Genomic DNA, 27,597 nt, shown 5'->3' on the forward strand with positions numbered 1-27,597 from the left:
TGCTTGCCCTGTGCTTGAGCTCAGTTTAATGGGATGCAGGGCTGTCACCTGAAAATGAGAAGTGGGTTAAGTCAGTGAAAAAAATGTCAAAGGAATGGGCTTTGGGTTTGGAGACGAAATAAAAAATGGGGAAAACGTGTGTTTTCTGCCAGTCATGGCTCTTTTTTTTTTTTTTTTTTTTTTTTTTTTTCTGCTGCACCATGAGTGTGGGACCCCCGAAGTAGTGGTGGCCCTACTTTTTGTTGTGGGATTTTGCTGTGATGGCACAAATGTGCCTTGATGCTGTTGCCCTCAGGGGAGACAGCAAGGACAGACACCAACCCCTTCCGCCACTCACCCATGGCCACCGGTATGGATGGCGATGACACCGTCACCGCCGAGGTCTGCAATGAAGCTGACATCGGCGATGGAGAGTGAGTACCCTGGGGGGAAGCTGAGGCCCAGCCTGCCGCCATGAGCCACGCAGGCCGCAGGGCTGACATTGCCACCACAATGGCTGCCAAGCTGGAGGCAGCCATGTTGGTGGCCGCCATGTTAGTGGTTGAGGGAGTGCCACGATGGCCATGAGGGGCTGAGCCCTGGCTCCCCGCCATAGCACCCACCTTTCTGCCTCTCCTGCAGACTCTGTGAGGTGATGGTGGCTGGCCACCCGGTGCTGCTGGTGAGGAACAAGAAGGAGTTCAGCGCCCTGGGCAGTAGGTGCCCACACTATGGTGCTCCACTCAGCAAAGGTAACGTTTGTGCTGGGTGGTGGGGAGAAGTCATGCTGGGAAGGCTGGCTGTCACCAAACAGTTGTGGGGGCTTTTCTGTTGCAGGGGTCTTGAGGGGGCACAGGCTGCGCTGCCCCTGGCATGGAGCCTGCTTTAACATCAAAACAGGAGATATTGAGGAATACCCTTCTCTGGACTGTCTTCCCTGCTTTAAGGTGACGTGTCATCCTCCCAGCTTGGCCTATGTCCTCTGTGCCACCCACAAGTTCCTGACACTGACCATGGCTCCATGGTCCCTATCACACAAAGATACACATAGGATGATTTCCTGGGATCATGTAACTCACTCTCCTAAAGCTCCTTTCAATCAAAGGTGATGCCATACATTCACAGCCAGCACAGCTCTTTTTTGGAAAGGAAAAAAGGGATTTACACCTCTTCCTGAGTGCCCCTGGGAGGAAGAGAAAAACTTGTGAGCTCCTGCAGCATCAATGGGTGCTCACTTGACATTCAAGATCCCTATGGGTCACTCTTGGTGTGTCAGAGATGGTTGTCCTCCAACATTCAGCTCAATGGAGTAGGTCCATGAACTTCTGTGGATACTGATCCTCCTCCTTAGAGCTGGACTCCATTATCCAGATTTGGCCTACAGGTCCCCAACTTTGCATCCTAGACCCTTTCTCATCCAGGCCCTGGGCTGCAGGATAGCCCACTGTTAGCAGGATCCCCATTAACAGCAGCCCTAGGACCTGCCCAAGCTCTTAAGCCCTGCCCAAGCTCTTAAGTCACCATGGGGCCAGAAAGCATGGCGCAGCAAAGCCCACTCGATTAGAACCACATAGGAAAGATCCTATCACCACCCCATGAGTGCAGTGCTTAAATACTCTTCTTTCACCCCTTCAGGTAACAGTGGAAGAAGGAAAGGTGTTTGTTACAGCAAAAAAGAAGGTACTGACCTTACCTGCTGCCACTAAGCACAATCAGCACCTTGAGCTAGGTACAATTTCATTATCTCTCACTTTATTCTAGGCTCTTGAAAGTGGTGTGAGGGTGAAGGACACAAGCAAACGGTGTCTTCTCAACCGGACCACAGCACTGCTCCTTGGGGGAGGTAAGTGAAGTGGTCTGTACCATGCCCTCCCCACATATACTGTGAGCTGCCAGTCTTGTCTCTGGGGAGGAGCTGCCTTCTCCCTCTTGCTCCATAGTGATGTGTAATAGGGCTGAGATGAGCATCTCTTGTAGGTGTGGCTGCCCTGGTCTGTGCAGAGACACTTCGTCAAGAGGGCTTTACTGGCAGGATCATCATGGCCACCAAAGAGAAACATGCTCCATATGACAAGTCCAGACTGATCAAGGTTTGTCTGCAAGAAGAGCAGGACCATGCCCGGGTACTATATGTGAATTAAGGGCATGGCCCACACTCATCACTGGACTGAGCAATCAAATGATCCATTCTGGCAGGGCAGCAGGACTGCTGTGAGGCAAGGAAAAGGGCTATAATTTCCATCTAACGTTTCACTTTTTCCTCCCAGAAACTCTTTGATCAGAGCCTACCACAGGCTAGTGGTTTTATCCCCTTTGGCTGAGTTCTTCCCACTAGAGGTCGAGTGGATATTTTTGAGGGAGTACAGGAAAATGACGGGGATGGGGCAATACTAGCAGCTGTGATTTACTAGTTCAGAATTTGCATCTTAGGCAAACTTCGTTCCTAGTAAACACTGCAAGAGTACTGCTGGCTGTAAGAAGTGCTTTGTGTCATATTTCTGCTTTGTTTCCAGGAAATGACCATGAAAGCTGAGGACCTCTACCTAAGGAAACCCGAATTCCTCAGTGCTCGTGACATAGAGCTCTGGACAGAGAAAGAGGTGCAGGAGCAGCTGAGATCAGTCCTCAGTGGGTGGCTCTGTTCCTGCCATGGGGAGGGGAAGCCCACACTTCCAGGCATAGTGCTACATTTCCAGAATGTGGGGCTCTGCTTAGGTACACGTTATCTTCTGGGATGGTGCTCCAAGGCCAGTGCTAGGGACTGTGTGCATGCTGGAATGCTGTCACAGAGATAAGGGGCTCCTGAAGCCTAACACCTGTGGGAACTGAAAAACTTCTACAGCTCCCCAGCATTCCTCATTACCTGGGTGTCTAGAAATAGGACAGGCAGTCAGAAGGGACCGATGTGGCAGGACACCAGAGGGCCAGAGGTGCCTCCCTGATCTTTGCATGCTTTTGTCTGCAGGCAGTGTTGGTGGATTTCCAGAAGCAGAAGGTCCACTTTAAGGATGGATCCTCTCAGAAGTACAATCAGCTGCTCATTGCAACAGGCAGCCAGTGAGTATATAAAGCATTTGCCGCATGCACAATTTTTGCCAGAAGACGGGTCAACGCTGGGAGCTTGGAGCTCTTCTAGAGACGTGGAAGGGAGTGGTTATGAGATGACATAGGACAAGATGGGATCAGATGGCCAAGAGACTGCATGAGTTTGTGTGCTCCCTCCTTAGCCTTCCAGCTTCATTTATGATCATGAGAAATACCTGGATTTTCTCTCTCTCAGCTCCAGCTTCCTCAAAGTCCCAGGTGCAGACCTGCAGAACGTATGTCATCTCCAAACCCCGGAAGACTCTAGCAAGATCTTAGAGCTGGCAGCTGGGAGGAATGTGGTGGTCATAGGAGCTTCATTCATAGGTAAAAGGCTGGAGTGACAATCGGGTCATGGAAGATTGGGCCTTGAAACCCACTGCTGCTGTGTGTGCAGATTGCCTAGGGCCCTCAGGGAAGGGACAGCCATTCACTGCCTGCCTTGTCACCAGAGTCCTATAGCCGGGAGTGTGTGAGTTACACAACACAACAACTCTTTCCTCTGATAGCCAGAAACTTTGAGCTATCCAAGTCCAGGAAATGTATACAGAGGGAGATGTGCCCAGTGAAAAGGTCACTGTCCTTCCGAGGAGCAGGACTTCCCCAAAGCATTGGGAAAGTGAGGGGGTAAGACACAGAAAATGAGCTATTTGGTAAAGAACCAGGAGCTGTTCCTTGTATTTCCTAATATCTGGGTCCATAGTGCAAGAGAACAAAGAATATGGGAGGTGGGGAGGGTGGGGTGTTAAATACATCAGCCCAGAAATGCAGAGAAGAGCAGTTAAACATTGGCAATACATCAGATTTGTTCTCTTCATCTGGAAGAGGAAAAGATTTCCAAGGAGGAGAGTGCAGGTTCCTGCTTGCAGCAGACTTACCTTGGACATGCCCTTCACTTGCAGGAATGGAGGCAGCTGCCTTCCTCTCAGACAAGGCTGCTGCTGTCTCAGTGGTGGAAAAAGACGAGTTCCCTTTCCAGAAAACACTGGGTCCTCAGGTCGGAGGCATTTGCATGAAGGTTAGGAAAATGTGGTGCTGATTTCTAGGATGGAGAACATGTGCTATCTAAATAGCCTTGTTATCCACGACAAGCTGGGAAATCCAGCCATTGCTCTGAGTCACAGCCCTGCGTGCCTAGCCGCCCTTCTGACAGCTCACTGAGGGAGCTGTGCACACACGGCTGGCCCCAGCCTCTCACACACACCTCACATTTCCCAGCTTGACTCCATCCCCAAGCCCCATCTCACGCCAGGCCTACCTCATGCACTGGTCCTGACTGGGAGAGCAGAGCAAAGCCAGGCTTCCAGCACGCCTTGTGCCAGCTGGGGAAGCAAATGAAACCTCTCTGCTGCCTGGAGCAGCAGCTAAGCCGCTTGCCTGCCTGGGTTTTGGCTGGATGCTGCTGCTTTTACCAGCCTGGAATTTCCTAGTGAATACTCAAACTAGCTTCCTTTTTCTTTTCAGATGCTGCAGAATAAAGGGGTGAAGTTTTACACGAAAACAGAACTCTGTGAGCTGAAAGGGAAGGATGGAAAGGTCAGCCATGCTGCTGTGATCCCTGAACTGCTAATTTTAGCCTCCCCCCCTCAAGAGAGGTGTATCCCAGTGCCTATGTCTAGGCTTTCTCATCCCATGCCTAGACCCTCGTGTTTCTTTTCATTAAGCACAAGCCTAGGCTCAAAGGGTACCAGTATGCCATCAGGGGCAACAACTTGATTTTCTGTTACATTCCTGGCAACACACATTAGCTGGACAAGGTGATCTGAACCCGTGAATGAAGAAAGAGAGCACAGAATGAAGCAGCAGGGAGGCTGTGGGAATTAGGACAGATTTTAACACTTCGTTAATGATTTTTGCTTCTCTCCTAGGTCACAGAGGCCATTATTGCCAGCGGAGAAAAACTACCTGCAGATGTGGTGGTGCTGGGGATAGGTAAGCGACCCCAACTGGGAGAGGGAGGCAGGTTTGGAAATGGGGAGAACAGCCAGCAAATCCCAATTTAACCCTTCCCAGGATACCATTCCCTGCAGTCTTTTTCCCACTCTGCCATCATCCAATCCTTCCTTTTGGCCCCAAATCACCTGAAGAAAGTCAGCAGCCCATGAGTAATCACTCGGCAGGAGGAAAGGAGCTACTTGTGGTCTCGGCATGACTTTGGCATGCTTGTTGAGCTCTGTAGGTCACTGCTGTGTTATCAGAGCGTGCTTTGTTCTGGGGCCTGGTTTTATTGTTGCTGGGTTAGGTCAGCACCAGCCCAACCGCTGGTCACTGCCGTGAGCGGCTCTGGTCTGAGCAGGCTGAACAGGCACCAAAGGCACGTGCTCGCTGTAGGGCCATGGCCAAGTTTCCTCCCTGCTTTTGCAGACCTTTGCTGCATTTGTCCTTGCTCCTTTCCCTGCAGGGGCGTTTCCCAACTCTGCATTTCTGAAGGGCACCTCCATCGCCAGAGACAGCAGCGGTGCCATCCTGGTGGATCTGGTAAGTGCCAGCTGAGTATCTGTGGTCTGTGCTGAATCCCTTCTCTCTCATCGTTGCACTAATTGTTTTTTGTCCCATTAGTACATGCAGACCAACATCCCCAATGTCTTTGCTGCGGGGGACGTGGTCTCCTTTCCTGTAGCGCTGCTCAACGGGGAGCGCTCCAGCATCCATCACCAACAGGTGGCCGAGGCCCATGGTGAGACAGTGCGGCACCTTGCTTTCCAGCTCCCCTCACAAATGGGTACCGAGGAAATAGAATCAGAAACATTAAGGTTGGAAAAGATCTTCAAGATCATCTGGTCCAACCATTACCCAACACCAATGTCACCACCAAACTATGTCCCTAAGCACCACGTCCAACCTCTCCTTGAACACCCCCAGGGACGGTGACTCCACCACCTCCCTGGGCAACCCGTCCCAGTGCCTGACTGCTCTTTCTGAGAAGAAATGAGGCAGAAGGGACAACAAGATAACAAGATGTAAGGGGCACTGCCTGCCAGCTACCCAGGCTCAACCTGGGCAGGAAGGGTTTGTGGCCCAGACAGAAGCCCAACTTAGCTAGGCAGCACTGCAGGTACACTAATCTGAGAGCAGGAGCCTGGCTTTTCAGAAACAGCTTACACAAAGACAGTCCTGGGGTGAAAGAGGAGAGAAATACCTCTTCAGACACTTTCTGGCCCACTCTTTGGTGAGTCCAGACACAGACACGGTGCAGCTGCACATCAGCTCTTAGCAGGAATGATTGGAGGCCCCAGGAAGCCAGAGCAGAACATGGTGTTGAGATGAGCAGGCTTAAGATTCAGCAACTTCTCAAAGCACCAACAAAAATGTTTACCCTGCTGGTCCACCACAGGTTCCATTGCTGCCTTTAACATGCTGAAGAAACTGAAGGAGTTGCACACTGTCCCCTTCTTCTGGACCACAATGCTTGGGAAAAGCATCCACTACGCAGGTAGGACGGGGCAGAGATGCAAAGAGCTGAACCGCTTCCTAGCGGAGCTGCTCATCCACCAGCTGGGCCCAGGGCTTGTAAACACGCAGCCCTTATCCAGGCTGTGGGAAAGGGGCAGTTGTGGAGTTTACCTGAAACAGCTCAAGCTTTGGAGTAGTGGGGTTAGGAATCCTGTCTGAGCTCTGTGACAGCAGGATACTCAGAGCTCTTGGGTTTTGCTGGTCTCCAGTGGCTTGGAGGTCACGAAGGAGGAAGATTTTTCCCTGTCCAAGTCAAGCAGGGTCTTGGGGTCATGACTCTGGGTCAGTTCTGCCTGACCAGAGCCTCCACGGCTGCTCCTGTGCTCCTACCTGCACTGGTGGTGGCACTGAGGTGGGGTGGGCGGCAGCTGCTGACCCAGGGCTCCCTGACCAGCTGCAGCGATCTCCTGCAGGCTGCGGGAAGGGGTTCACAGACACCGTTGTGAAGGGCAGCTTGGAGCAGCAGAAGTTCCTGGTTTTTTACATCAGGTGAGTGAATCCACAGCCAGTCTGTGCCCCGACACGGCAGCGCTCTGGAAACAGGGCACTGTCCTCTCCCTCACAGCCCGCAGAGCCTCCTGCAGCGGGGACATGGCTGCACATCACCCTCCCGTGGCTGCGCACTGCAGGCAGCTGCCAGCCTGCGAACCAGCAGGGAGACGATTTCAGAGCAAAACAAGCAGGGCAGGCACGGAGAAGAGGCTGAGCTTCCAGCACCTTCCACGGGAGATCTGACACAAGCCACGCTGCCCCATAACTGAAATGGGAGAAGCCAGCACTGGAATGGAGACACCATCCAGGCTGGGAGCCTGGGACACGTCCCCTCTCCCTCTGCCCCCAGACTTGGTGCCCAGCCCCAGCAGCACCCAGGAGATCTGCCACAAGTCCTCGGGCACCCCGTGGCACCGGCCACCCTTCCCTGAGCCTCCTGAAGCACATCTGGCCTCAGGGTGGCAGGGGGATGCTGCCCCACTGAGTTATTTGCGCTGAGATCCACGTCCTTCTGCTTTCTCTTTCAGGGATGGTTTCGTGACTGCAGCTGCCAGCCTGAACTGTGACCCCATGGTGTCTCTGATTGCAGAAGTTTTATACTTGGGGAAACGAATCTCTAAAGAAGAAGCAGAGTAAGTGGCACCCCGAGCAGCCTGGCTCTGCGCTGCCTTCCCCGTGTCAGCAGAGAGCCCCTCGAGACACAAAGCTGAGGGGAGTTACTGCCATTCCCAAACACGCCTCTCATTTGCAGGGCCTGCGATATCAACCAAATACCCTCGCTGACAGAAACCTGAGCTTCGTACGTGCACTGCCACAGGGGGCACGGCATCAACCAAGGGTTACGGCTCAACCTTCTCCCATCCTAGAGCAAGAGAAATAAAGTAAAATGGATCTGGTGCCCGCATTTTGTGTTTGCAGACAGCCCTTGGCTGCTCTTTGCATGCTGGGGCAAAACGGAGCCGCACTTTCCCCTCTCTTCTAGCTGGGGATCTGCTGGGCTGGCCGAAAGCAGGCTGCCCATGTCCTGGGATCCGAGCAAGCAGCAGAGACCACACGTTCACAGATCCACCAGCTCCAGCAGCCCCTCCTGCTCCTCCGGCTCGCTGCTGGCAGGGAGCTTTCATCGAGCACACCGGTCATGCTGACCTTCTGCTTTGCAAAAGCACGTTTTCCCAGCAAGGGGAGCTCTGACTGAGGCAAGCTGCTCCCACAGCTGGGAAGCGGAGAGTCAGCGGGCAGGAACTCACGCCAAATACCCTACCCCTAAGGACAGAGGGCTGCGAGCCGACCTTTGAGTGAGCAGCACCTGCTGGCATTGCTACAGAGGGCTTGAATATTGCATTAGCTGCCGCAACGAGCGCTTCCCACCCCCTTGCAGCAGCCAGCCCCTGGCAAACCCCAGCCCCGCATGGCATCCCCACGCCCGCCGTGTCCGCAAACGCTGGAGGAGGTGGGCAGATGCTGCAGGAAACACACGGCCTCGGTGCCGGAGGAAAGAGTTGGTAGATTTTGCAAGGCACCAGCGAGCAAGCCTGTGCTTTCTACAGGAAGCACTGCACTTACTCACCGGTCACATGGCGCTTCGCAGGAGGAAGGGTAAGCCCTGAGAATCTAGCAAGTTCCCGCAGGGACACTTTGTCAGCCTGAAATCCCTCTGCTTTTACATTAAATGCGGGTTAACCGTAGCAGGGCCCAGCCCGTTTGCTCAGCAGGTGAGGTGCTGTAACGCCATTTGTGTGTTAAATTGTGTTAAACACAAACCTGCGCTCCGGCACCTCCTGACATAGAAAGCTGACCCGAAATACAGCGGTTTTACGTTCCTGACCTCAGGGGGCTTGGTGCTGCTGCTGCTCAGGGCAATTCTCTACCCTGAGACAGCCACAACTTCCCAGGGAAAGAGCCGGATTTCGGTAGAGCACATCAGTCCTTCACGATGACAGGAGAAAGCAGCAAAGCCAAGCACTCACCGTGTGCTGAGACACCCTGCTGCAACGCAAGGGATGGGGGCACAGCCCAGGAGCTTCTCCTCCTTGCCCTCGGGCTGCCCTGAATACTCACACCATTCATTTTACCACCCTTGGTGCACTGCAGGGCGTACTGAGGAGGTGCCAGCTCTTTCAGATGAGCTTGAAGCAGCCGGGGTGGAAGAGCCCGGCTGGTCTCAAGCCAGAGGTGTGCTTCCATCCCCACCCAAGGGTGCTCAGCCACCCTGTTCTCTCCCGCTGACAGTGACCCCAAAGAAACCTGGCTTCTTGTAGCCACCAACAAGCGCACGCCGAGCACAGCAGCTTTTAATCAGAACGAAGGACGCTGTGACAACAGATTTTTTCCACTTAGGTGCCAAAATGCGGTAGCGGCCCTGCTGTGGGCACCCAGCCTGTTGAAACCGTGCAGCCTTATTTCAGCACAAGGCCATTTCCCCTTGGCACAGGTGCCCAGCACCCTGCGGGAGAGGCCACCTCCAGCAGCGCAGAGGCTCCCAGGAGTCCCTGCTGGGCTCACCCACGGACATTTCACCCAGCACCGAGGCACGGGGCGAGATGCGCTGGGGAAAGGGTGACTGGGTAGCTGTGTAAGGCCAAAGGAGAGTCTCCATTGCCACAGAGCAGCTTCCAGGTCCCCTTCAGGGGTTCTTCTCCACCTCTGCCCAACAGAGAAGCAGAGCCTGGACCACTGATGAACCAAAAAGGTTTCATCCAGACCCCTCCCGGGCTTCCACCCCGACTCTGCATGCAGCTCAAGCAGGGAGGGCGCAGCACAGCAGTGCCCAGCCTACACCCCAAATACCTGAGGCCCCGGTGCTGCCCGGGGGGCTGGCAGCAGGCGGGCACCCAGCCCGGGGTGGCCGTTCCCCGAGCAGCCATCTGGGGCCGTGCGTGACTCGGCCCTGAGTCAGCCGCTCCGCGCAGCCCGGCCCCCGGCACACCCAGCCACGAAAGGGCAGCGCGAGCCAGCTCCAGCCCGCTGCCGGGCTTCTTGCGAGGGTAATCTCGCTGCCGTGCCACTCCTACAGCATGACTCCGCAGGTCAGCCCCGTGTGGCATCAGCCAGGGACAGCTCCGATGCCACCACCCCTCCCTGCCACCCCCCCCCCCGGGGACAGCTCGCAGTCTGCAGCTGCCACCAGGCAGGTCCTGAGCCCGGGCATCCCGCAGGTAACAAACTCCCTACAAACGAGCTGTTGAGGAAAACAGAAAGTTTAATGTCTCTTTCAAAGCCTTCTCCAGCCGTCCCAGTTAAACGCCACCCCGCCGGCAGGCGGGGACCCGGCTCCCCATTGTACAGCCCCGTTACAGCTCCTCCAGCCACGGCTCTGCCTGGATGCTGCAAGGCGCGCTCTTCATCCCCGCCCTCCTCAGCCTCAGCTCTCGGAGGGGTCAATCCTCAGGACGCTGCTGATTTACTCATCCCGGTCTCTCGGGGCACAGGTGCAGCTGATGTGCAGCGCCTCGGTGACGAGAAGAGAGTGGCTACATTCAACAGTTCTTCAACTGGCAGCTTTAGCTACTAGAAGAGGACATAAAGCTTGCCACTGAAGAACTGGTGCTGGGTAGCCAGGAGCAGGGCAGCGGGGGCGGCAGCTGGGGAAGGAAGAAAGGCATCAGGAACGGGACCAACACCGCAGGGATGCCGCCCAGCCCAGCCCCTCCTCTCGCTCACCCCAAGACCCTGATCCCCCTAACGTCACCTCCACTCGGGGAGGGGACATCCCAGGGCCTCCCCACGCCCCAGAGGGCACGGAGGGGATGAGGAGGCAGCTCTGAGCTCCCCCCATCCCTCCTCTCCCCCATCCCAGAGCCCTGATCTGCCACCTTCACTCGGGGAGGGGACATCCCAGGGTCTCCCCCAGCCCCAGGGGACGTGGAGGCAGCTCCGAGCTGCCCCCCATCCCTCCTCTCCCCCACCCCAGAGTCTCCCCAAGCCCCAGGGGATACAGAGGCAGCTCCGAGCTCCCCCCATCCCTCCCCTCTCCGGAGACGGGAGCTGCAGCAGCTCCGGCACCCGCAGCCAGCCCCACAGCACGCGGGGATCCAAGGCCATCCCCGCTGGGAACCGAGCGATAAGGAAACCCGCTCCTGCCGCGCACCGCAACGGGTGGCGAGGACGGAGCCACCGCAGGGGCTCGGCCGCCGCCGTGGGGACGGGGACGACGGCAGCAGGTACAGGTTACGGCATTCCCCGGCCGCTCACCTCAGGCATCCGGGCGCTGGCAGGGTCCCACCTGGCCGGGGGCCAGCCGCCGCCGCCTGCCAAGGAAGACACTTCGTCAGCCCGCCGCCGCCGAGCGCGCCCGGGGAATTCGGGGAGCGCAGGAGCCCTTCGGCGGCCTTCCCTGGGAGCCCCGGCTGTCCCCCCCCCCGTTCTCTCTTCCTCCCCCCACTTCTAATTGGTGAAAAAAAAAAAAAAAATTCCCTTTTTCTGCTCCCCCCGGAGCCTGTCAGCGCCTCCCCGGCTGCGGGGCCGATTTTGGGACTCTCCCAAGCGCTCGCGGACCTCCCAAGCAGCCGGCTCAGATTTGGGGGGGAAAAACAGCGTGAATTTGGGGCCGGGACCACCCGGGGAACGCACCCCGCTCCCCCTCAGCATCCTCCCGCTGCCTCCCGTGTTTGGACCCCCCCCCCCCCCCCAAAAAAAAAAAAAAAAACATTTTGGGGCTCCCGGCTGAGCCCCACGGGTGGGGGATCCCCGGGTGGGGGTCGGGGGGCGCTCACCGGCTGGGGGGGGGGGGGGGCGGCAGCGGGGCCGGGGGGCGGCGGGGCCCGGCGGGGATGCCGCACATTCCTGGCGTGCCGGGTACATCTGGTCCGGATTCCAGCGCCGTCCCGGCCCCTGCTCCCCACCCGCCGGGGCCGTGAATCAGCACCGGGAAGGGGAAAACGGGGCGGGGGGGGGAGGAAAGGGAGGGGGAGGCCCGTACCGGCGTTAACCGGGAAGGGGTACGGGGGTTCGTGCCGTTCCCCCATCCCCCCCCCCCCCCCCCCCCGGACCGACAGAGACCCCCGGAGCCGTGAGGGGCCCCGGGGGAGCTCAGCCGGGCCCCCCCCCCCCGGTACTAAACCCCGCTGTGCCCCCCGTGGAGCCCCCTTTGCCCCGTTGTACCGGGGCCACCCCCCCCCCCCCCAGCGCCCCCCCCCCTTACCGGTACCGGCACCCCAACGGGTCTCCCCCCCCCCCCCAGCCCCACGGCAAAGCCGGTGCATCCCCCGCCCCCCCAGCCCGGGCATCCCGACGCCCCCCGCCTTCCCTCCTCCTCCTCCTCCTTCTCCGTTCCCCGGGATGCTCCGCTCCGTGCCCGCCGCACCATCGGCCCCGGGGCAAAGTCGGCTGCCCGCCCGGCCCCGGACTGAAAGGTCACCCCCGGGGCCGGCCACAGCCCCCCCGGTACGGGACCGGCCCCGCCCGCTGCCCCGCCCGCCCCCACCGGGTCCCCCGGTACCGGGCACGGTGCCCCGGTACGGCACCGACACCCCCCACCCCCCCCCCCCCCGTTACCCCCCTTCCGTTAAACCCCACCGGGGCGTTACGAGGCGGCCCCCGCGGAGCCCGGGACGGGACGGGACGGAGCGGAGCACCTCCCGCTCTCCGCCCCCCCCCCCCGGTGGGGAAGGTCACCTTCCACGTACGGCGCACCGGGCTGGGCACCGGGAACACCGGGCGGGCCACCGGGGGCTCCCTAAAACCCAGCACCGCGCGGACCCACCTGCGTGGCGCGGAGAGAGCCGGTCCCGGTGCCCCCGGTGCCCCGGTGCCACCGGCCCGGCCCACCGGCCCGGCCCGCCCGGCCCAGCTCCCCCCCCCCCCGGCTCCACCGCCGCCGCCGCCGCTCGGCCGGGCCCGGCCCGCGGAGCCATGACGCAGCCACCACCACCGGGACCCACCCCCGCCCCATCACCGCACGGCCCAGACCCTCTCCCACCGCCCCCGACCCCACGCCCATAGGAGGCCCCTCTGCCCGCACGCTCGGCCAATCGCACGGGAGAGCCGGCTCTCGCCCACGCCCGCCCGGCTCGAGGTCGGTGACTTGGCCGGCCCGGCGGTTTGCCTAGGAAACGGGTGGGCCATGCGCCCGCCGCGGGGCACGTGGGGAGTTGTAGTGCGGCGCGGCGCTCCCGGGCATGCACCGCGTGCTGTGAGTTGGCATTTTCCAGAGGGCGCGAAGAGGCGCGGCGGGGGAAGGGGAGAGGGAGGGGGCCTTTAAAGGGCCCGGCGCTGCTCGGCCCCGCGGGGCGCGGCGCTGGCCTGCCCCGGCCGCCCCCTCCTCCGTGCCGGGGCGGGGCCTTGAAGGGCTGGCTCCGGCCGATTCCAGAAGTTGCCCCAAGTCGGCAGCCAACACAAGTGAGCGCCGGGGGCCGCCAGCCCAATGGAGCGCGGCCGCGGGGCGGGGCGGCGCGAAAACCGCCTGACCCCGGCGGAATTGGCAGCGCGGCAGCGATGGACTGGACCAAGTTCTTGAAAAGGTGGCCGCGCCCCCCCCCGCGGGGCGACCCGAGCAGGGCCGGGCTCTGGCGCCCGCCGCGACCCCGCGGGAGGCCCCGGAGCCCTCCCCCAGTTCCAGCCCCGGCCGACGACAGGCCGCCGAGCCGGGTCCGGGCGGTGCGGGGCAGAGCGGCGCGGCCCCTTTAATGCCGTCCCCTGCCCTTCGCCCCAGTAAACAGCTGATTGCAGCGCGCGGGGGGGGCGGCGGGCCAATAGGACTGCCTGCACGTCCCGCCACGGACTCCACGCGCCGCACGCGGCGCTGTTCCGCGGGGAGCTCCACGACCGCTTAACGGGGCGCGCGGCCGCAGCCGGAGGGAGAGGGAGCCGGGACCGGCTGCGGGCTGCTCCGGGTGCCCGGGGCGGCATACAGCACGGGGCGGGTGGGGACTGCGGGGGCCCACCCTTTGTTTTGGCGGCTCGGGGGGCGCCGGGACCAGGCAGCGGCCCGGCCTGCTCCCTCGGGTGCTTCCACCCCTCGCTCGCAGCGTTACCCTCGCACCAGCGCACGGCGGCCACCGGACGGAGGACCGGGGCCCTGATCCGCTGAACGCCGCGGGGAGAACCAGCGGTGCGGCCTCGCCCCCGCTGCCGATCCCCCCCTCACTCCCTCACTCACCTCCCGCTGGTAGGGGCGTCACCCGGGGCTCCCCCTGCGCGCGGAGGCCCCCTTTAAGGCCGGCTGCCTCGCGGCGCGGCGGCTCCAGCTGACAGCCCGGTGGGCGCCGGTGGTGACGTCACGGTGACCCAGCCACCGCGTCACGCCGGCCGCCTGCCCATATATGGATGGGCTCTTGCAGCAACCCCCCCTTCCCCTTTACCCCCTACAAACCCCCCTCCCACCGCCCCCCCCAGTTCCCCCCCACCTCCTCCGCGCCCCCACCCTCCCACCCCCCCCCGGTGGCCAGCCGCTGGGGGAGCCCGGCCCCGGCCCGAGCCTGCGGGGGGGGGGGCGCGGGGCCTTCCTCCCTCCTCCTCCTCCTCCTCCTCCTGCCCCCGGTCCGGGAGCAGCAGCAGCACCGGGGGGCCCCGTCGTGTGCTGTGTCCCCCCCGTGCCCCCCCCCCCCCCCGGTGCGGCGGCCGCATGTGACCGCCGTCACCTGACCAACATGGCCGGGGCCGCCCGCCGCCGCTGAGCCCGCTGCCGCCGCCAGGTAACGCCGGGACCGGCGGCAGCGGGGCCCCCCCCCGGTCCCCGTACCCCCCCCCCCCCCCCCCATCCCCGTACCCCCACACCGGGTCCGTGGCCCCGGTCCCCCCCGTGCCCCCCCCCTCCCCCCCCGGTCTCCCCCCCCCCGGTCCCCGTCTCGCCCCCCCTGCCCCGTGTCCCCCCCCCCCCAGGATGGTGGGGGGGCCCCCCCCAGGGTTTGGGGTTCTTTGGGGTTCGGGGTATGGGTCCCCCCCCCGGGGCTCGCTGTGCCGCCTCTCCCCTCTCGGCCCCATCCCAAAGGGCCCGGTGAGTGCTCGGTGCTGCGGGCAGGCTGCTGTGGGCCCCCCCTGTGCTCCCTGCCACCGGCACTGCAGCTGATGAGGTCCCGTTGTGTCCCCCCCCCCCGAGTCCCCCTCTGTCCCCTCTCAGTCCCCTTCCATCCCTTCTCGGTCCCTCACATCCCCTCTCGGCCCCCATCCATCCCCCCGCCCAGTCCCCTTCCATCCTTTCTTGGTCCCCCTCCATCCCCCCTGCATCCCCTCTCGGTCCCCTCAATCCCCCCCCCCCCCCCCCGCCCAGTCCCCCTCCATCCCCTCTCAGTCCCTTCCATCCCCTCTTGGTTCCCCTCCATCCCTTCGCAGCTCCCTCCATCCCCTCTTGGTCCCTTCCATCTGGTCCCCTTCCATCCCCTGTGTCCCATCCATCCCCTCTCGGTCCCCTCCATCCCTCCTCGACCCCTCCAGATGTGCTCTTAGTCCAAATCCCTCCAAGCAGCCGGGGGACAAGAGGGAACCAAGGGGCGCTGGGGGCTCACCGGGGGATTTTGGGCTCCGTGGGGACGGTGCCACGGTCACCCCCGCTCACCCCCAGCCTTCCCGGGCTGCGTTCCCTCTCCCAGCAGGAGCCGCCATGGAGGGCTTCCTCCGGCGCGTGGAGAAGGACCTGAACATCGACCGCCGGCAGCTGGCGGCCGCCGCCGAGGGGACGCACGTCACGGCGCTGGTCCCGCAGAAATGGCTGGCCAGCCTGAAGGAGCGCCGCGTGCTGCCCGGCCTGTGCCCGCGGCCCGAGGGGCTGAGCGAGGTGGAGGTGAGGACCTTCCTGCAGCGCTCCGTGCAGAAGCTGCCGGCGGGCTGGACGCGGGTGGAGATCCACGGGCTGCGGAAGGAGCGCCTGGCGCAGCCCCTGCGCGTCCCGCCCGCCGCCGTTGAGCCCCGAAACGGCAGCCCCGAGACGCTGCACGGCTTCATGCACCGCGTCGCCTCGCAGAACTACCGCAACCTGTGGTGCCGGGCTCACGGCCGCTACGTGCGGCCGTACCGGCACGCTCACGCGCCGCCCGCCGTGCTGGCCCTCGACGCTCTCCGGGCTGCCCTGCAGAAGGCGTACGGCTGCCCCGTCCTCCCGGTGGGCAAGAACGTGCCTGGTGCTTCCCCCGCCAAGGAGAGCGCTGCGAGGGGGGGCCCCTCCTGCCCCAACGTGCTGCAGGCCGAGGCTCTGCTGGAGTCGGCCGAGATGCTGTACGTCATCTACCCGTACGTGCAGTACTGCTTGCACGACATCGTGACTTTCAGCCCGGCGAAGCTCACCAACAGCCACGCCAAGATCCTCTTCCTCCTCTTCCACGTGCTGCAGGCCATGAGGGCCTGTCACCAAGCGGGGCTGGCTTGCGGCGCCTTCTCCCTGCACGACGTGGCCGTGGATGAGAAGCTCTGCAGCCGGCTCCGGGTGAACTTCAGAGAGTATGAGGGACCCAGGAAGGAAGAAGCGAACGCGGAGGCTGGGCTGGAACGACTGAGCGAGCAAAGCGGCGCTGGGGCACGAGAAGAGGCGATGAGGTGCTCCACCTGCCAGAAGGACCTCCGGGACCTGGTGTTGCAGTGGGTACACGGGCGGGTTAGCAACTTCGACTACCTAATGCGTTTAAACAGTTTGGCTGGGAGGAGAATGGGAGACCCCAACTACCACCCGGTTCTTCCCTGGGTGGTGGACTTCACTACCAAAAACGGCAAGTTCAGGGACCTGAGGAAATCCAAATTCCGCCTCAACAAGGGAGACAAGCAGCTGGACTTCACCTACGAGATGACCAAGCAGGCGTTCGTTGCTGGCGGGTCAAGCGGGGAGCAGCTCCACGTCCCCCATCACATCTCCGACGTCCTCTCAGATATCACCTACTACGTGTACACGGCTCGGAGGACGCCCAAGTCAGTGCTGTGCTGCCACGTGAGGTCCCAGTGGGAGCCCAACGAGTATCCGGCCAGCATGGAGCGCATGCAGAGCTGGACCCCGGACGAGTGCATCCCAGAGTTTTATACCGACCCCTCCATCTTCCGATCCATCCACCCAGACATGCCCGACCTGGACGTGCCGTCGTGGTGCAGCTCCTACGAGGAGTTCATCGAAGTCCACCGCATGCTGCTGGAGAGTCGGGAGGTCTCTCAGGACCTCCACCACTGGATCGATCTCACTTTCGGATACAAGCTGCTGGGGAAGGACGCTGTCAAGGAGAAGAACGTCTGCCTCCACCTGGTAGACAACCACACGCACCTGACCACCTACGGGGTGGTGCAGCTCTTCGACCAGCCCCACCCCAGGCGCATGGTGGGACCTGCCTACACGCCCGCTGAAGCTCCGGCCATTGCTCGGCCCCTGCTCCAGAACATCAGGGAGGCCGTGGTTTTGGAGGACATCCAGGGCCCGGTGACTGATGCAGTTAACGGGCTGGTCCTGGAGGCTACTCCCAGCGAAGCCACCTGGGCCGGCGAGAAATCCGCCGCTGGTGAGGATGATCTAGAGCAAGGCACAGAGGCCCTGGATTCGATTTCTGCGCCTAGCAGAGCTCCCGATCAGCCCTGCCCCGCCGTGCCTCCAGCACAGCCCGCCGCCCTCCCTGCTTATTCTTCTGAAGGCAAGGCCTCGGGGGTCCGACCCCTGCGCCGGAGCAAGGCGGGTGCTGTGGATCAGGCCGACAGGGATGACGTGAAGATCTCCCTTCCCGAAGGCTTCAATCCGCTCCAGGCCTTGGAAGAACTGGAGAAGTTGGACAATTTCTTGGTGAAAGGCTTGAGCAGTGAGATGCAGCTGGTGGAGCAGCCCTGGGAGGAGCCGCTGCTGGGTCTCTCGGACCTCTTCCAGAGGGACATGCAGGCGTTGGGCGTTCTGGTGGCTGAGATAATATTTGCGCCGAGGATTCGCCCTTCGAAGCCTGATGCATCCCTCTTGGAGCGGTTCCTGATGGTGCGCAACCTGTGCCGCTACCACCCCAAGGAGATCCCGGCCCCGCTCCAGCACGTGCTGCACGTCCTGCTGCAGCTGAGCGTGCCTGTGGAGAAGCTTCTGAAGACCAGGCTGGGCAAGGGCATGGTGCAGCTCTTTGAGTACAAACCCATCTCCCAGGGCCTGCCCCCGCCGTGTCCCACGCAGCTCCTCAGTCCCTTCAGCTCGATCGTCCCCTTCCCCACCTACTTCCCAGCTCTGCACAAATTCATCTTCACCTACCAGGCAAAGAAGGTGGAGGATGAAGGTGAGGGCCGGGAGCTCGTTTTCCAGCTGTGGCAGCAGCTGGAGGGGATCCTTTCCGAAATCACTCCTGAAGGCCTGGAGATTCTCCTGCCCTTCATATTATCCCTGATGTCCGAGGAGAACACTGCTGTCTACGCAGCATGGTATCTCTTTGAGCCTATAGCTAAATCCCTCGGCCCAAAAAATGCCAATAAATACCTGCTCAAACCATTGATCGGAGCGTACGAGACCCCCTGCTACCGCCACGGCAGGTTCTACCTGTACACGGACTGCTTCGTGGCCCAGCTGATCGTGCGCCTGGGCTTGCAGTCCTTCCTCCTCAACCTGCTGCCGCACATCCTGCAGATCCTCGTTGGCATCGAGAGCTCGCGGGAGGAGAGCAAATCGCTCCTCGGCGCGGCTGAAGACGACGAGAGCGGAGCGGGCAGCCCGGTGTCGTGTGTGTTCGGGGAGGAGATCAAAATGGATGTGGAGCACGGCTCTGCCGCCCTCGACCTCCTCGACTACACCTCCGGCGTCAGCTTCCACGACCAGGCCTACCTGCCCGAGGGCGAGGACTTCCAGAGCGGCCTCTACGTCGGGGAGTCCCTGCAGCCGCAGGAGCAGGAGCTGCTCAGCCTGGGGCGGCTGAGCGACAAGAGCAGCGCCAGCGAGGTGTCGCTGGGAGAGGACAGACCCGCTGACGGGGACTCGCAGAAGGACAAGAGCAGCCTGAAGTCCATGGACAGCAGCCAGGACCTGAAGCAGAGCGAGGAGTCGGAGGAGGAGGAAGAGGAGCACGAGGACGAGGAGCACGAGGACGCTGCGGTCGACGCGGAGCTGGCGGTGGCCGTGGATGCTGGCGCCGCTGTGGACGCTGGCGCCTCCGTGGATGTCACCCTGGCTGATGACAGCAGCGAGCCAGAGGATGGGGAGGGAGAGGAGCTGCCGGACCACTCGGATGACAAAGAGCAGACGATACTCCTGGGTAAGGCCCTGCTAGGGTTTGGCCTTTCTGCTGGGTGTGGCAAATACCCAGAAAAGCAGCGAGTGGGAGAAGAGGAGAGCCAGACCTGCCGTGGAGAAGTGGATCCAGATTTGGGGGTGTCTCTCATCCTTTCTCAGGGACGGTGTTGAAACCACCCTAAAAGGTCCGATCCCACTGAAGCGTGTGGACCTGGCACGGCTGCGGGGAGGGGGTTTGGGGTGAAAGCACGGCTTTCCGCAGTTTGCCAACAAACCAGAGACCCAGGGAGCCGCCTGCGGGGCGGGCAGGGTCTGGGAAAGCGGCGGGCGATAGCTAATCTGCGCCGCGCCAGGCTCTGTCCTTGCGACTGTTTGTTGTTTTGCAGACACAGCCTGTAAGATGGTGAGGTGGCTCTCGGCCAAGCTGGGCCCCACCGTCACGTCCCGCTTCATCGCCAGGAACCTGCTCCGTCTGCTCACCTCCTGCTACGTCGGTAAGGTCTGCTCCTCACACCCCGGGGTCCTGGGGTGGGCTCTGCCCCAGAGCTGGGCGCCTTGTGGCTTGGGCATAGCCTGCTGCTTCAGCTCGTGGTGTTGTCTCCGGGCAGGCCCCACCAGGCAGCAGTTTGTACCGAGCAGTGATGAGAACGGTCCCCTGAGTACGGGCAATATCTACCAGAAGCGGCCGGTCCTGGGAGATCAGGTGTCCAAGCCGGTGCTGGCCTGTCTTGTGCACGTGGCGTACCTGTACGGAGAGCCTGTCCTCACCTACCAGTACCTGCCCTACATCAGCTACCTGGTTAGTATTGCCTTCTCCTCCTCTTCTCATCTGGGTCGGGGTGGGAGCTCTGTCCAGGCATCCGAGGAGGGGAGAGGATGCACGGAAAATGTGCTCCAGCCTCCTTCATGAGAGTTGTGCTCAGCTGAACTCCCCCTGGGGCAGCGTGGGCTGAGCAGCTCTCGCTGTGTCGGAGCGTGCGGGAGCCTTGGCTGGGAAGGGGCTGCGCTGGTGCAGCCAGGGGCGATGCTTTGACCCCCTGCCACGAGCTCCAGACCGCTTCCAGCCAAGGACACGGCTGTGCACGTGGGCTTTGCTGTTCAGCAAGCCCAGGCCACCGCGGATCTGCACCGAATTGCAGGCTGCTGCAGCCCTTCCTTCCCCATTTCAGTGGTGGGCTTTCCCCGCCAGACCTTTTGCTGGCACCCAGAGAAAAATATTCTCTTCTGTTTTGCAGGGTGAGCAGGCTGAGATGGAGCTGGCATGGGGTGGGACTGTGATAATGGGCAGACAGACTGCAGTGGGATTGTTGGGGCGAGTGGTTTTACAGGGGGATAGGCAGGGGAGATGTCGAAGGAGTTTTTTTCAACCGTATAAAAAAGCACTGGCAAGACTTAGAAACTTTTCGTTTTGAAATTCTTAGCTGAGTAGCAAGAAGAAAGTGTGTGTAATGCAGCTGGTTGGAAAAACAAACCATTTTTCATCTTTTTTTTTTGAATGGTTTAAACAGGCTCATTTTTCATATTGCTCCTTTTTAGCAGTTATAAACACTTGGGTTACTGATTGTTGTTCAAATGGAAAACTTCAATGGCTTTCTGATCATTTAAACTTAGAGGGAAGGAGGCCACAGCTGCTCATTTAAAGAAAACAAAAAAAAGCGCTGTCAGTTTTTCCAGCATGGAAGGGGAGATTTTTCATGGGGGGGAAAGAAAAAAAAATCCTGTTTTTCAGCAAAATCGCTCTCCACCCAACTGCGATCGTGGCTCCAGCTGTTCTGCTTTGCTGTGCTCAAGTTATTGCTTGGGGTTGATGGGGAGATGAATGCTCCTGTGAATAGCATTTGGCAACCTGATATAAAAGTGCTGAAAGCGGAGGGTCACAAATAGGATGAAGTGAGTCCTTCCCGGAGGATTTGGCAGAGCAGCTATTTTGCGAGGGGAAGAGCCTCTGTGATGAGCTGGAAGATGGCAGGTGTACAAGAAATATAGTGGAAACCGGGACTTGTTTGTGGGTTTTGTTATTGACTCTCTTTTCTTGGGTGTTTGGTTTGTCTAGGAGTTAGGAAAGAGAATCTAGACAAACCTTTTAGTCTTGCTGCTGGCACTGTGAACTATTTGGCGTTGCTGTAACCGTCAGGGGTACGTTCTCAGCAAAAAATGATGCGCTCCTCTGCCTCGGGAAGTTGTTAGCAGCTGGATTTCTCGAAGTTGGCAGGTTTACCCAGGCTTTGTGCCTTGGATATTTCATGCAAGGACAGTTCCTCAGCAGTCTGCGCATCCAGGCGTAACGTGGCATAAGATGAAGGCACTGATTCTTGCTGCAAGATGTCTGTCATAAGTTTCCCCTCCTTCTGTGCTGCTGAAGGATGTGGTGCCCAGGCTGGTGATGCTCTGGGCCAGTTTACAATTGTCTGTCTCCCCTCTTGAGTTTCTCAGCTGCCAGGAGCATTCTGCAGGGATATGTGCTCCAGAAGACGTGCACGATTTGGGGCTGTCCGCTTCTCTCCAGGCTCCTATTTGTCCTTGCATCTGTCCTTTGGTTCAGGCTCATCCCTCGAGCACCAGACCTGTGTCGCTGCTCAGGTTCCTCTCCCGCAGGCTGTAGCTGGTGCTGGGTTTCGAGGCTGAGCTCAGGCGATCCTGGGATCGCCCTCGATGTGTCCTGCTGGGGACGTAAAGGGCCCCGGCACTGGAGGACTCCTTTTGCAGGTCGCACCCGGCGGTGGGTCTGGCGGCGGGCGGCTGAACAGCCGGAAGGAAGCAGGGCTGCTGGCCGCGGTGACGCTGACGCAGAAGATCGTGGTGTGTCTGTCGGACACCACGCTCATGGACATCCTCCCCAAAATCAGCCAGGAGGTGCTGCTGCCGGTGCTGGGCTTCCTCACTTCACTGGCCGTCGGGTAAGCGCTGCAGTCCGCGGTGTCTTCAGCCACGGCTTGCACAATGCAAAATCTGGGGTGTGGGAATAGTTCTGTGAGGGTCTGATGATTTTTGGGATTGTGGGGCCGTTCCTACCCAGATGTGCACATCCTTGTACTGGTCTGCATTGTGTGCGTAGAGCTTGTGCTGTTCGAGACCTTCTGATAATGTCTGAAAACACGAGACAAGGCAGGAGGTGGGAAGCAGAGGAGGGGAAAAGGGATATGTGTAGGACAAGCTGGTAATGGATGCCCTCTTCAGTTTCCCCAGTGGTGCCCAAGCCCGTATCGTCCTGTGCGTTAAGACAATCAGCCTCATTGCCTTGATCTGCCTGCGGATCGGGCAGGAGATGGTGCAGCAGCATCTGAGTGACACGGTGAGGAACTTCTTCGGGGCGTTCTCGCTGCTGCAGGAGCTGCAGGACCAGGTCAGTGATGTGCGAGAGGTGCTCCTGCCTTCGGTCCCGTGCGCAGCCGCAGGAGTGTGGTGGGCACACCTGCATACACCAGCACTGGTGTCAGCAGCGCCCAGCCCAGGCTGTGTGTGTGTAATTACGTGGTGAGAGCGTCTGATCTCGGGAATCTTGCTGTTTTCTCCTGTCCAGGGATTGACGGTGGAGTCGCTGAGCAGCTGCGAGGTGCCAGTGATGGAGGTGCCCCTCTCAGATGGGAAGCTGCTGGCCCTGGATCCGGCAGTGCTGATGGAGTTACAGAAGGTGTTTAACCCTGAGATGGCCTACATCACCTACATCCCCTTCTCTTGCTTGCTAGGTACGGCTTGGCTCCCTTCTCCTGGGCTTTGCGAGAGCTCCTCGCTCTGTGCATGCGTGTGTGACCTCAATTCAAGAGAAATCAGAGGGCATAGACCTGTCGGGGGAAACTCAGCTTCTGCGTGGTGGCGTGGTCTGCTTGTGGTGTTGGGAGCCCACCAGGACTTCAGGCTGCTTTGGCTGGGAATGGCATGTGGCTGCCTTGGGGGGTGTTGTGTTCACAGCCCGGAGCTGCCCCCCATTCTATTGCTGATGGTAGGGGATGAAGGCGAGGAAATCCCTTCCCTGGGAGCCGTGCTGTCTCTTTTCAGGCGATGTCATCCGGACGGTTGTGCCCAACTACTTGCTGGTTGAGAAGCTGGCCAGCCTCTACCTGGAAAACGTGAACCCAAAGAGCCTGCAGGCGGTTAGCCTCGAACAAGCACCGAGCACGGCGGGCTCAGACCAGGACACGCGAGGGACCGAGCCGCTCCCTAGCCACCACGAGGACAGCCACTCCGGTACTTTCGGCAGCGTGCTGGTGGGGAACCGCATCCAGGTTCCTGTGGACACGCAGCGGGAAGGCCTGGGCTTACTTCGCCTCGGTGCCGGCACCGATGGCTTTATTCCGAGCTCATCCAGCGAGGAAAACGCTCTGAAGCACGACCTGCCTCGCAGCACCCACATGCTGTGCGGGAACTGGCTGGCCTACTGGCAGTACGAGATCGGGGTGAACCAACACGACCCCCGCTTCCACTTCCACCAGATCAAGCTGCAGAGTTTCTCAGGGCATTCGGGGGCCATCAAGTGTGTGGCGCCACTCGGCAGCGAGGACTTCTTCCTCAGCGGCAGCAAGGACAAAACTGTCCGCCTCTGGCCCTTGTACAACTACGGGGATGGCACCAGCGAGGTGCCGCCGCGGTTCACCTACTCCGAGCACAAGAAGTCTGTTTTCTACGTGAGCCAGCTGGAGGCATCGCAGCATGTGGTGAGCTGCGACGGCACCGTGCACATCTGGGACCAGTTCACAGGTAAGAAGGGAAAGGGAAAGGGCTGGGGTGAACTGGTCCAGTCCTTAAAGACAGGAATATTGATTATTGAATGTTATATACTGAATATTATATACGAATTGTGATGGCTTTTGCTAAAAACTGGCACAGAGACTGGATATCTGCCGTGTAGCTTCTTCATATGTTTACTGCTGTAACTTATGTGTCACATTTTCACAGGCAAACTTCTCCGGACTTTTGATGAGTTAGACAACAAGGTCCCCATCACAGCTGTGACCACCATGCCACCTCCCTATCACAGCATCTCCGTGGCCAGCGCAGACTCCGTGCTGCGTTTCATTGACCACAGGAAGCCAGGACTGCAGGTAGGGAGCCTGTTGCTTTGCAAGCCAGCCTGCTTCAGGCTTGCCCATGGCCTTCATGTGCTTAGTAAAGCAATCCTGGCTGGTCCAAAGCCAGCTGTGCCCCAAGGTCTCTTGTCCCCTAAATTCTGGATCCCCTAGACCTTTCGCCCCTTGGTAACTGGACTCTCTCTTGCAGCATGAGTTTCGCCTGGCCAGTGGGGTGAGCGCCGGGCTCATCCGCTGCTTGGCTGTCAGCCCTAGCGGGCGCAGCGTTATGGCTGGCTTCTCATCTGGTTTCATTGTGCTGCTGGACACCAGGACAGGACTCATCATGCGGGGGTGGCCTGCCCACGAGGGAGACATCCTGCAGATCAAGGTGAGAGGTTCAGCTGGGGGCAGCAGGGGGCTGCTTCATGGGCCTTGCTGGTCCTTGGAGGTTGTGTAGAGCATCCTGACGTGCTGCTTGGCAAAGCTCACCTGCTCCATCCTTGGGGCTTTCCTCCAGCCCTTGCTGTGTCCTTAAGTGGCTGCTCAGGCTCTCCTGCCCTGTGGTTTGTGCTGCAGGCAGGTGCTCTCACTCCAGCCTGTGCTGAACAGAGATCAGCCCTCCCAAGTGTCAGGCCTGCCAAGCAGATCTGTGTCGGGGCAGGGAGTAGCCACATGTCCTGTGAAGAGGCGAATATTTTGCTTCTCTTCAGGGCTTTCAGCCCCTCTTGGAGAGTGTCGCTCTAATGAGTAACTCTTGTCCATATTTACCCATCCCCAGGGAGCAGCAATGGGGCTCCAGTGTCCTCGACCCAAACGCAGGTTAAGCAAAGTTCACTAGGGTGTGTTGTTTACCCTCTCACTAGCTCTGCGAATAAGCTCTCTGGGCTTCTATCCTCAACAGTGTTTTCTACTAAGAACTCCCCATTTCCTTGTCCCTGAGAAGGAAAATAACTTGGAAGGTGGTTTAACAGAGCGGGGAGACCACATGGTAACCTCTTTACCCACTGCAGTAGTAGCAATGAATGATAGATAATGAATGAGTTCAGTATCAGCAGCTTGTTAAGAAGAGATGCAACCCATCTCTTGGACACTTTGCATAGTGCTGGAGGAGGTCACCAGCTACCTGAGAGTCCTGTAGCTTGCGGTGTCCACCTGGACGCCTTGTTAATGCTGTTCAGTACTGTCTGCTGCTTGGAAATGGCTGGGGCTGTCCTAGAGGATTGCACCAAGACCGTTGGACTATTGGCAGCTGCCTGCTAGTCTCATTTCCAGGATGGGTTTGGGAATCTTTACTGCAACAGCGTTGGTTCACTGGCACTTCATCTCCAACAGGCTGCAGAGGGCAATGTGCTAATCAGCTCCTCTTCGGATCATTCCCTGACCGTCTGGAAGGAACTGGAGCAGAAACCTTTGCACCACTACAAATCTGCATCTGAACCCATCCACGCATTTGACCTCTATGGCAATGAGGTGGTCACGGGCACCGTGGCCAACAAGATCGGTGTCTACTCCATGCTGGAGTCCTCAGCTCTGCCCATCAGCACGACCAAGCTGAGCTCGGAGAATTTCCGGGGTACTCTGACCAGCCTGGCAGTGCTGCCCACAAAATGCCATCTCCTGCTAGGCTCGGACAACGGCGTGATACGCCTTCTGGCGTAGCAGCCCCAGCCCAGGAGCTTCTGGCCGTCCCACAGCTCTGGTTGTAGAGCTGAAAGCCGGCAGCGCCGCTCGCAGAAGAGGCAGAGTTAGATGTTTCTGAACGGACGATGCAGGGGGGAGGTGTACTCGTCGGTGAGCACTTGGTAAAGCATCTCTAACCTCTATCTCTAAAAAAAAGAAGAAAAAAAAAGAAAAGAAAAGCCATAACTGAGAAACCTCCACTGCTGCTGGGAGAAATACTGGGTGTTGTAGGTCACTGTCACCCCTGCAGAGAGGCCTGGAGCTTTCTGTACCACGTGTGCCTGATCCCCAGGGGACTGTGAGCTGCCCTCCAGAGAAATGTGGACCATGAGTGTCCTCCCTCCTTCCATTACGGGGTAAGAGGTAGCCCTTGACATGAATACAACAGTTTAGCTGACACGAATACAACAGTTTAGCTACTGCCATCTGCGCTTACCCTTCGCACTCCACTCCTGACCAACTGAACAGTCTTACTGGGATAGGGCAAGTGGGCACTGCTGCGTGGTGCCAGGCTTATCCTCCTCCTCTGGTCTGTGGGTTCGAGGCCCAGAGGATGCACTCTATTACCTTGAGGTTCTGCTGCCCACGTGCGAGCCTGTATGGGAGGAGGAGAGGTTAACTAGAGCACTCCTGTTGCCTTACTGGTTCCAGCGCAAAGTAGGAAGGCAGGTCAGCCAAGGCAGGAGCCCTGTATCTGCTCCACGGGTTCGTTTGGGAATGAGCTGCTGAAGAGGGATTGTTTGGGATGTGACCCTCTGGAGAGGCCAGAACTAGGTGCTTCCATCAGGTTTTTTGTTTCTGGAGTAGAAAGGTGGGGATGGATTGTTGCTGGTTCCTGCCCCGGCAGCACTGCATCCCGTAATTATCAGCGGGGTGAGGAATGCCGCGTGCTGTGCGTTGGCAGAGTTTCTCAAGCAATTCCCTTTCTCATCCTCTCTCCCCTCCTTTGTGCTGGTCAGACTCCCGGGGAAGACAGAACAGCAGAAAGGTGCTCAGTTCTGCCCCTTCTCACCGTAGGGTCAGAACGTGGGGGCACAATCCAGCACAGTCCCCTTCTGGCCTTCCCTTTGGGGCAGCACTGTTTGCTCCCGCTCCTCTGTAACCCAAAGGTGAGGAGAATGCTCTTTGACCCGGCAGCAGGAGCAGTTGCCTCACTTCTCTTACAGCGCTTTTCCTATCCATCCTTCAGCCTAAGTCAGAGCCAGTACTGGGGGAGCGGGAAGCTCTCCTCTTGGGCAGAGGAGGAGCCTGCTGTGAGTTGTCCTGGAAGGGGAAAGGGCTTCCCCCAGCTGCCAGTCCGAGCCAGGGAGCTGGGCAGGCTGCCCAAGGCTTCCAGGAGGGTGGGGAGGTGAGCGCTTGGCCCTGGCTATCCTTCTGACCCAAGGGGAGCTCTCAGTCCCGCGTTGCCTATTAACCATTCGCAATAGATGTAAATATTTACTTCTAATAAACTCTTTGAAAGAGATGTGCAGAAGTGTGTGGAGGAGGGCTCGGTGCCGGGCTGGGTGCACTGGAGGGGCCCAGGTGCGGCGCGGCTCGGTGCGTTGGCTGCAGCTCTGCATTCAGGCACCACTCGTGGTCCTGGAAGAGGGATGCTGTGAAGATGCCCTGGCTGTAAGGTAGGACTGCTGCACAGGGCTTGGATCTGCTTTCCAAGGGGAAGAAGCTCCCTGTGTTGCAGTGCTATGTCCCGAGGGAGTTTCGGGTTGCAGAGCACAGCTCCAGCTCCGTTCATTCCCAGTGCCTGGGGTGAGTTTGGAAGCCGTGAGCTGTCACAAGGGAAGGATGACTGCAACTGCTGCAGTCCTT

At 59.6% G+C, this 27,597-nt stretch overlaps 2 protein-coding genes and 1 long non-coding RNA gene across 6 annotated transcripts; 2 read left to right on the plus strand and 1 right to left on the minus strand.

Annotated features, from left to right (window-relative positions):
• Positions 1-322: 322 nt before the first annotated feature.
• On the plus strand, positions 323-7,828 carry LOC118254158 (apoptosis-inducing factor 3-like). The gene is made up of 18 exons (XM_035559175.1): positions 323-413; positions 622-731; positions 817-926; positions 1,615-1,659; positions 1,741-1,822; positions 1,957-2,069; positions 2,493-2,579; positions 2,945-3,036; positions 3,260-3,390; positions 3,966-4,081; positions 4,528-4,599; positions 4,932-4,995; positions 5,465-5,541; positions 5,623-5,740; positions 6,398-6,496; positions 6,930-7,005; positions 7,536-7,640; positions 7,760-7,828. The coding sequence occupies exons 1-18, from the start codon at positions 340-342 to the stop codon at positions 7,800-7,802; spliced, it is 1,614 nt and encodes a 537-aa protein (XP_035415068.1). The 5' UTR covers positions 323-339; the 3' UTR covers positions 7,803-7,828.
• A 2,361-nt stretch (positions 7,829-10,189) lies between these two features.
• On the minus strand, positions 10,190-12,772 carry LOC118254157 (uncharacterized). Its single transcript, XR_007709060.1, has 3 exons — positions 12,710-12,772; positions 11,200-11,255; positions 10,190-10,515 (listed from the first exon to the last, which is right to left on the minus strand). It is a non-coding gene; the product is annotated as an uncharacterized LOC118254157 (long non-coding RNA).
• Positions 12,773-14,414: 1,642 nt separating this feature from the next.
• On the plus strand, positions 14,415-27,253 carry WDR81 (WD repeat domain 81). Of its 4 annotated transcripts, none has more exons than XM_050714749.1 (11): positions 14,415-14,639; positions 15,534-19,124; positions 19,489-19,596; positions 19,711-19,901; positions 21,809-21,999; positions 22,280-22,445; positions 22,623-22,788; positions 23,099-23,797; positions 23,996-24,141; positions 24,317-24,496; positions 25,441-27,253. In XM_050714749.1, exons 2-11 carry the CDS (start codon positions 15,545-15,547, stop codon positions 25,765-25,767), a joined length of 5,754 nt encoding a protein of 1,917 aa, XP_050570706.1. In that variant the 5' UTR covers positions 14,415-14,639; positions 15,534-15,544; the 3' UTR covers positions 25,768-27,253. The 4 variants fall into 4 exon arrangements, with proteins under 4 accessions (XP_050570706.1, XP_050570705.1, XP_050570707.1 ...); XM_050714748.1 differs by having other exon boundaries at positions 14,428-14,639; positions 15,537-19,124; XM_050714750.1 differs by having other exon boundaries at positions 14,478-14,639; positions 15,534-15,724.
• The last annotated feature ends 344 nt before the right edge of the window (positions 27,254-27,597 follow it).

This window comes from Cygnus atratus, chromosome 20, assembly GCF_013377495.2.
Source record: "Cygnus atratus isolate AKBS03 ecotype Queensland, Australia chromosome 20, CAtr_DNAZoo_HiC_assembly, whole genome shotgun sequence".
Classification (NCBI taxonomy): domain Eukaryota; kingdom Metazoa; phylum Chordata; class Aves; order Anseriformes; family Anatidae; genus Cygnus; species Cygnus atratus.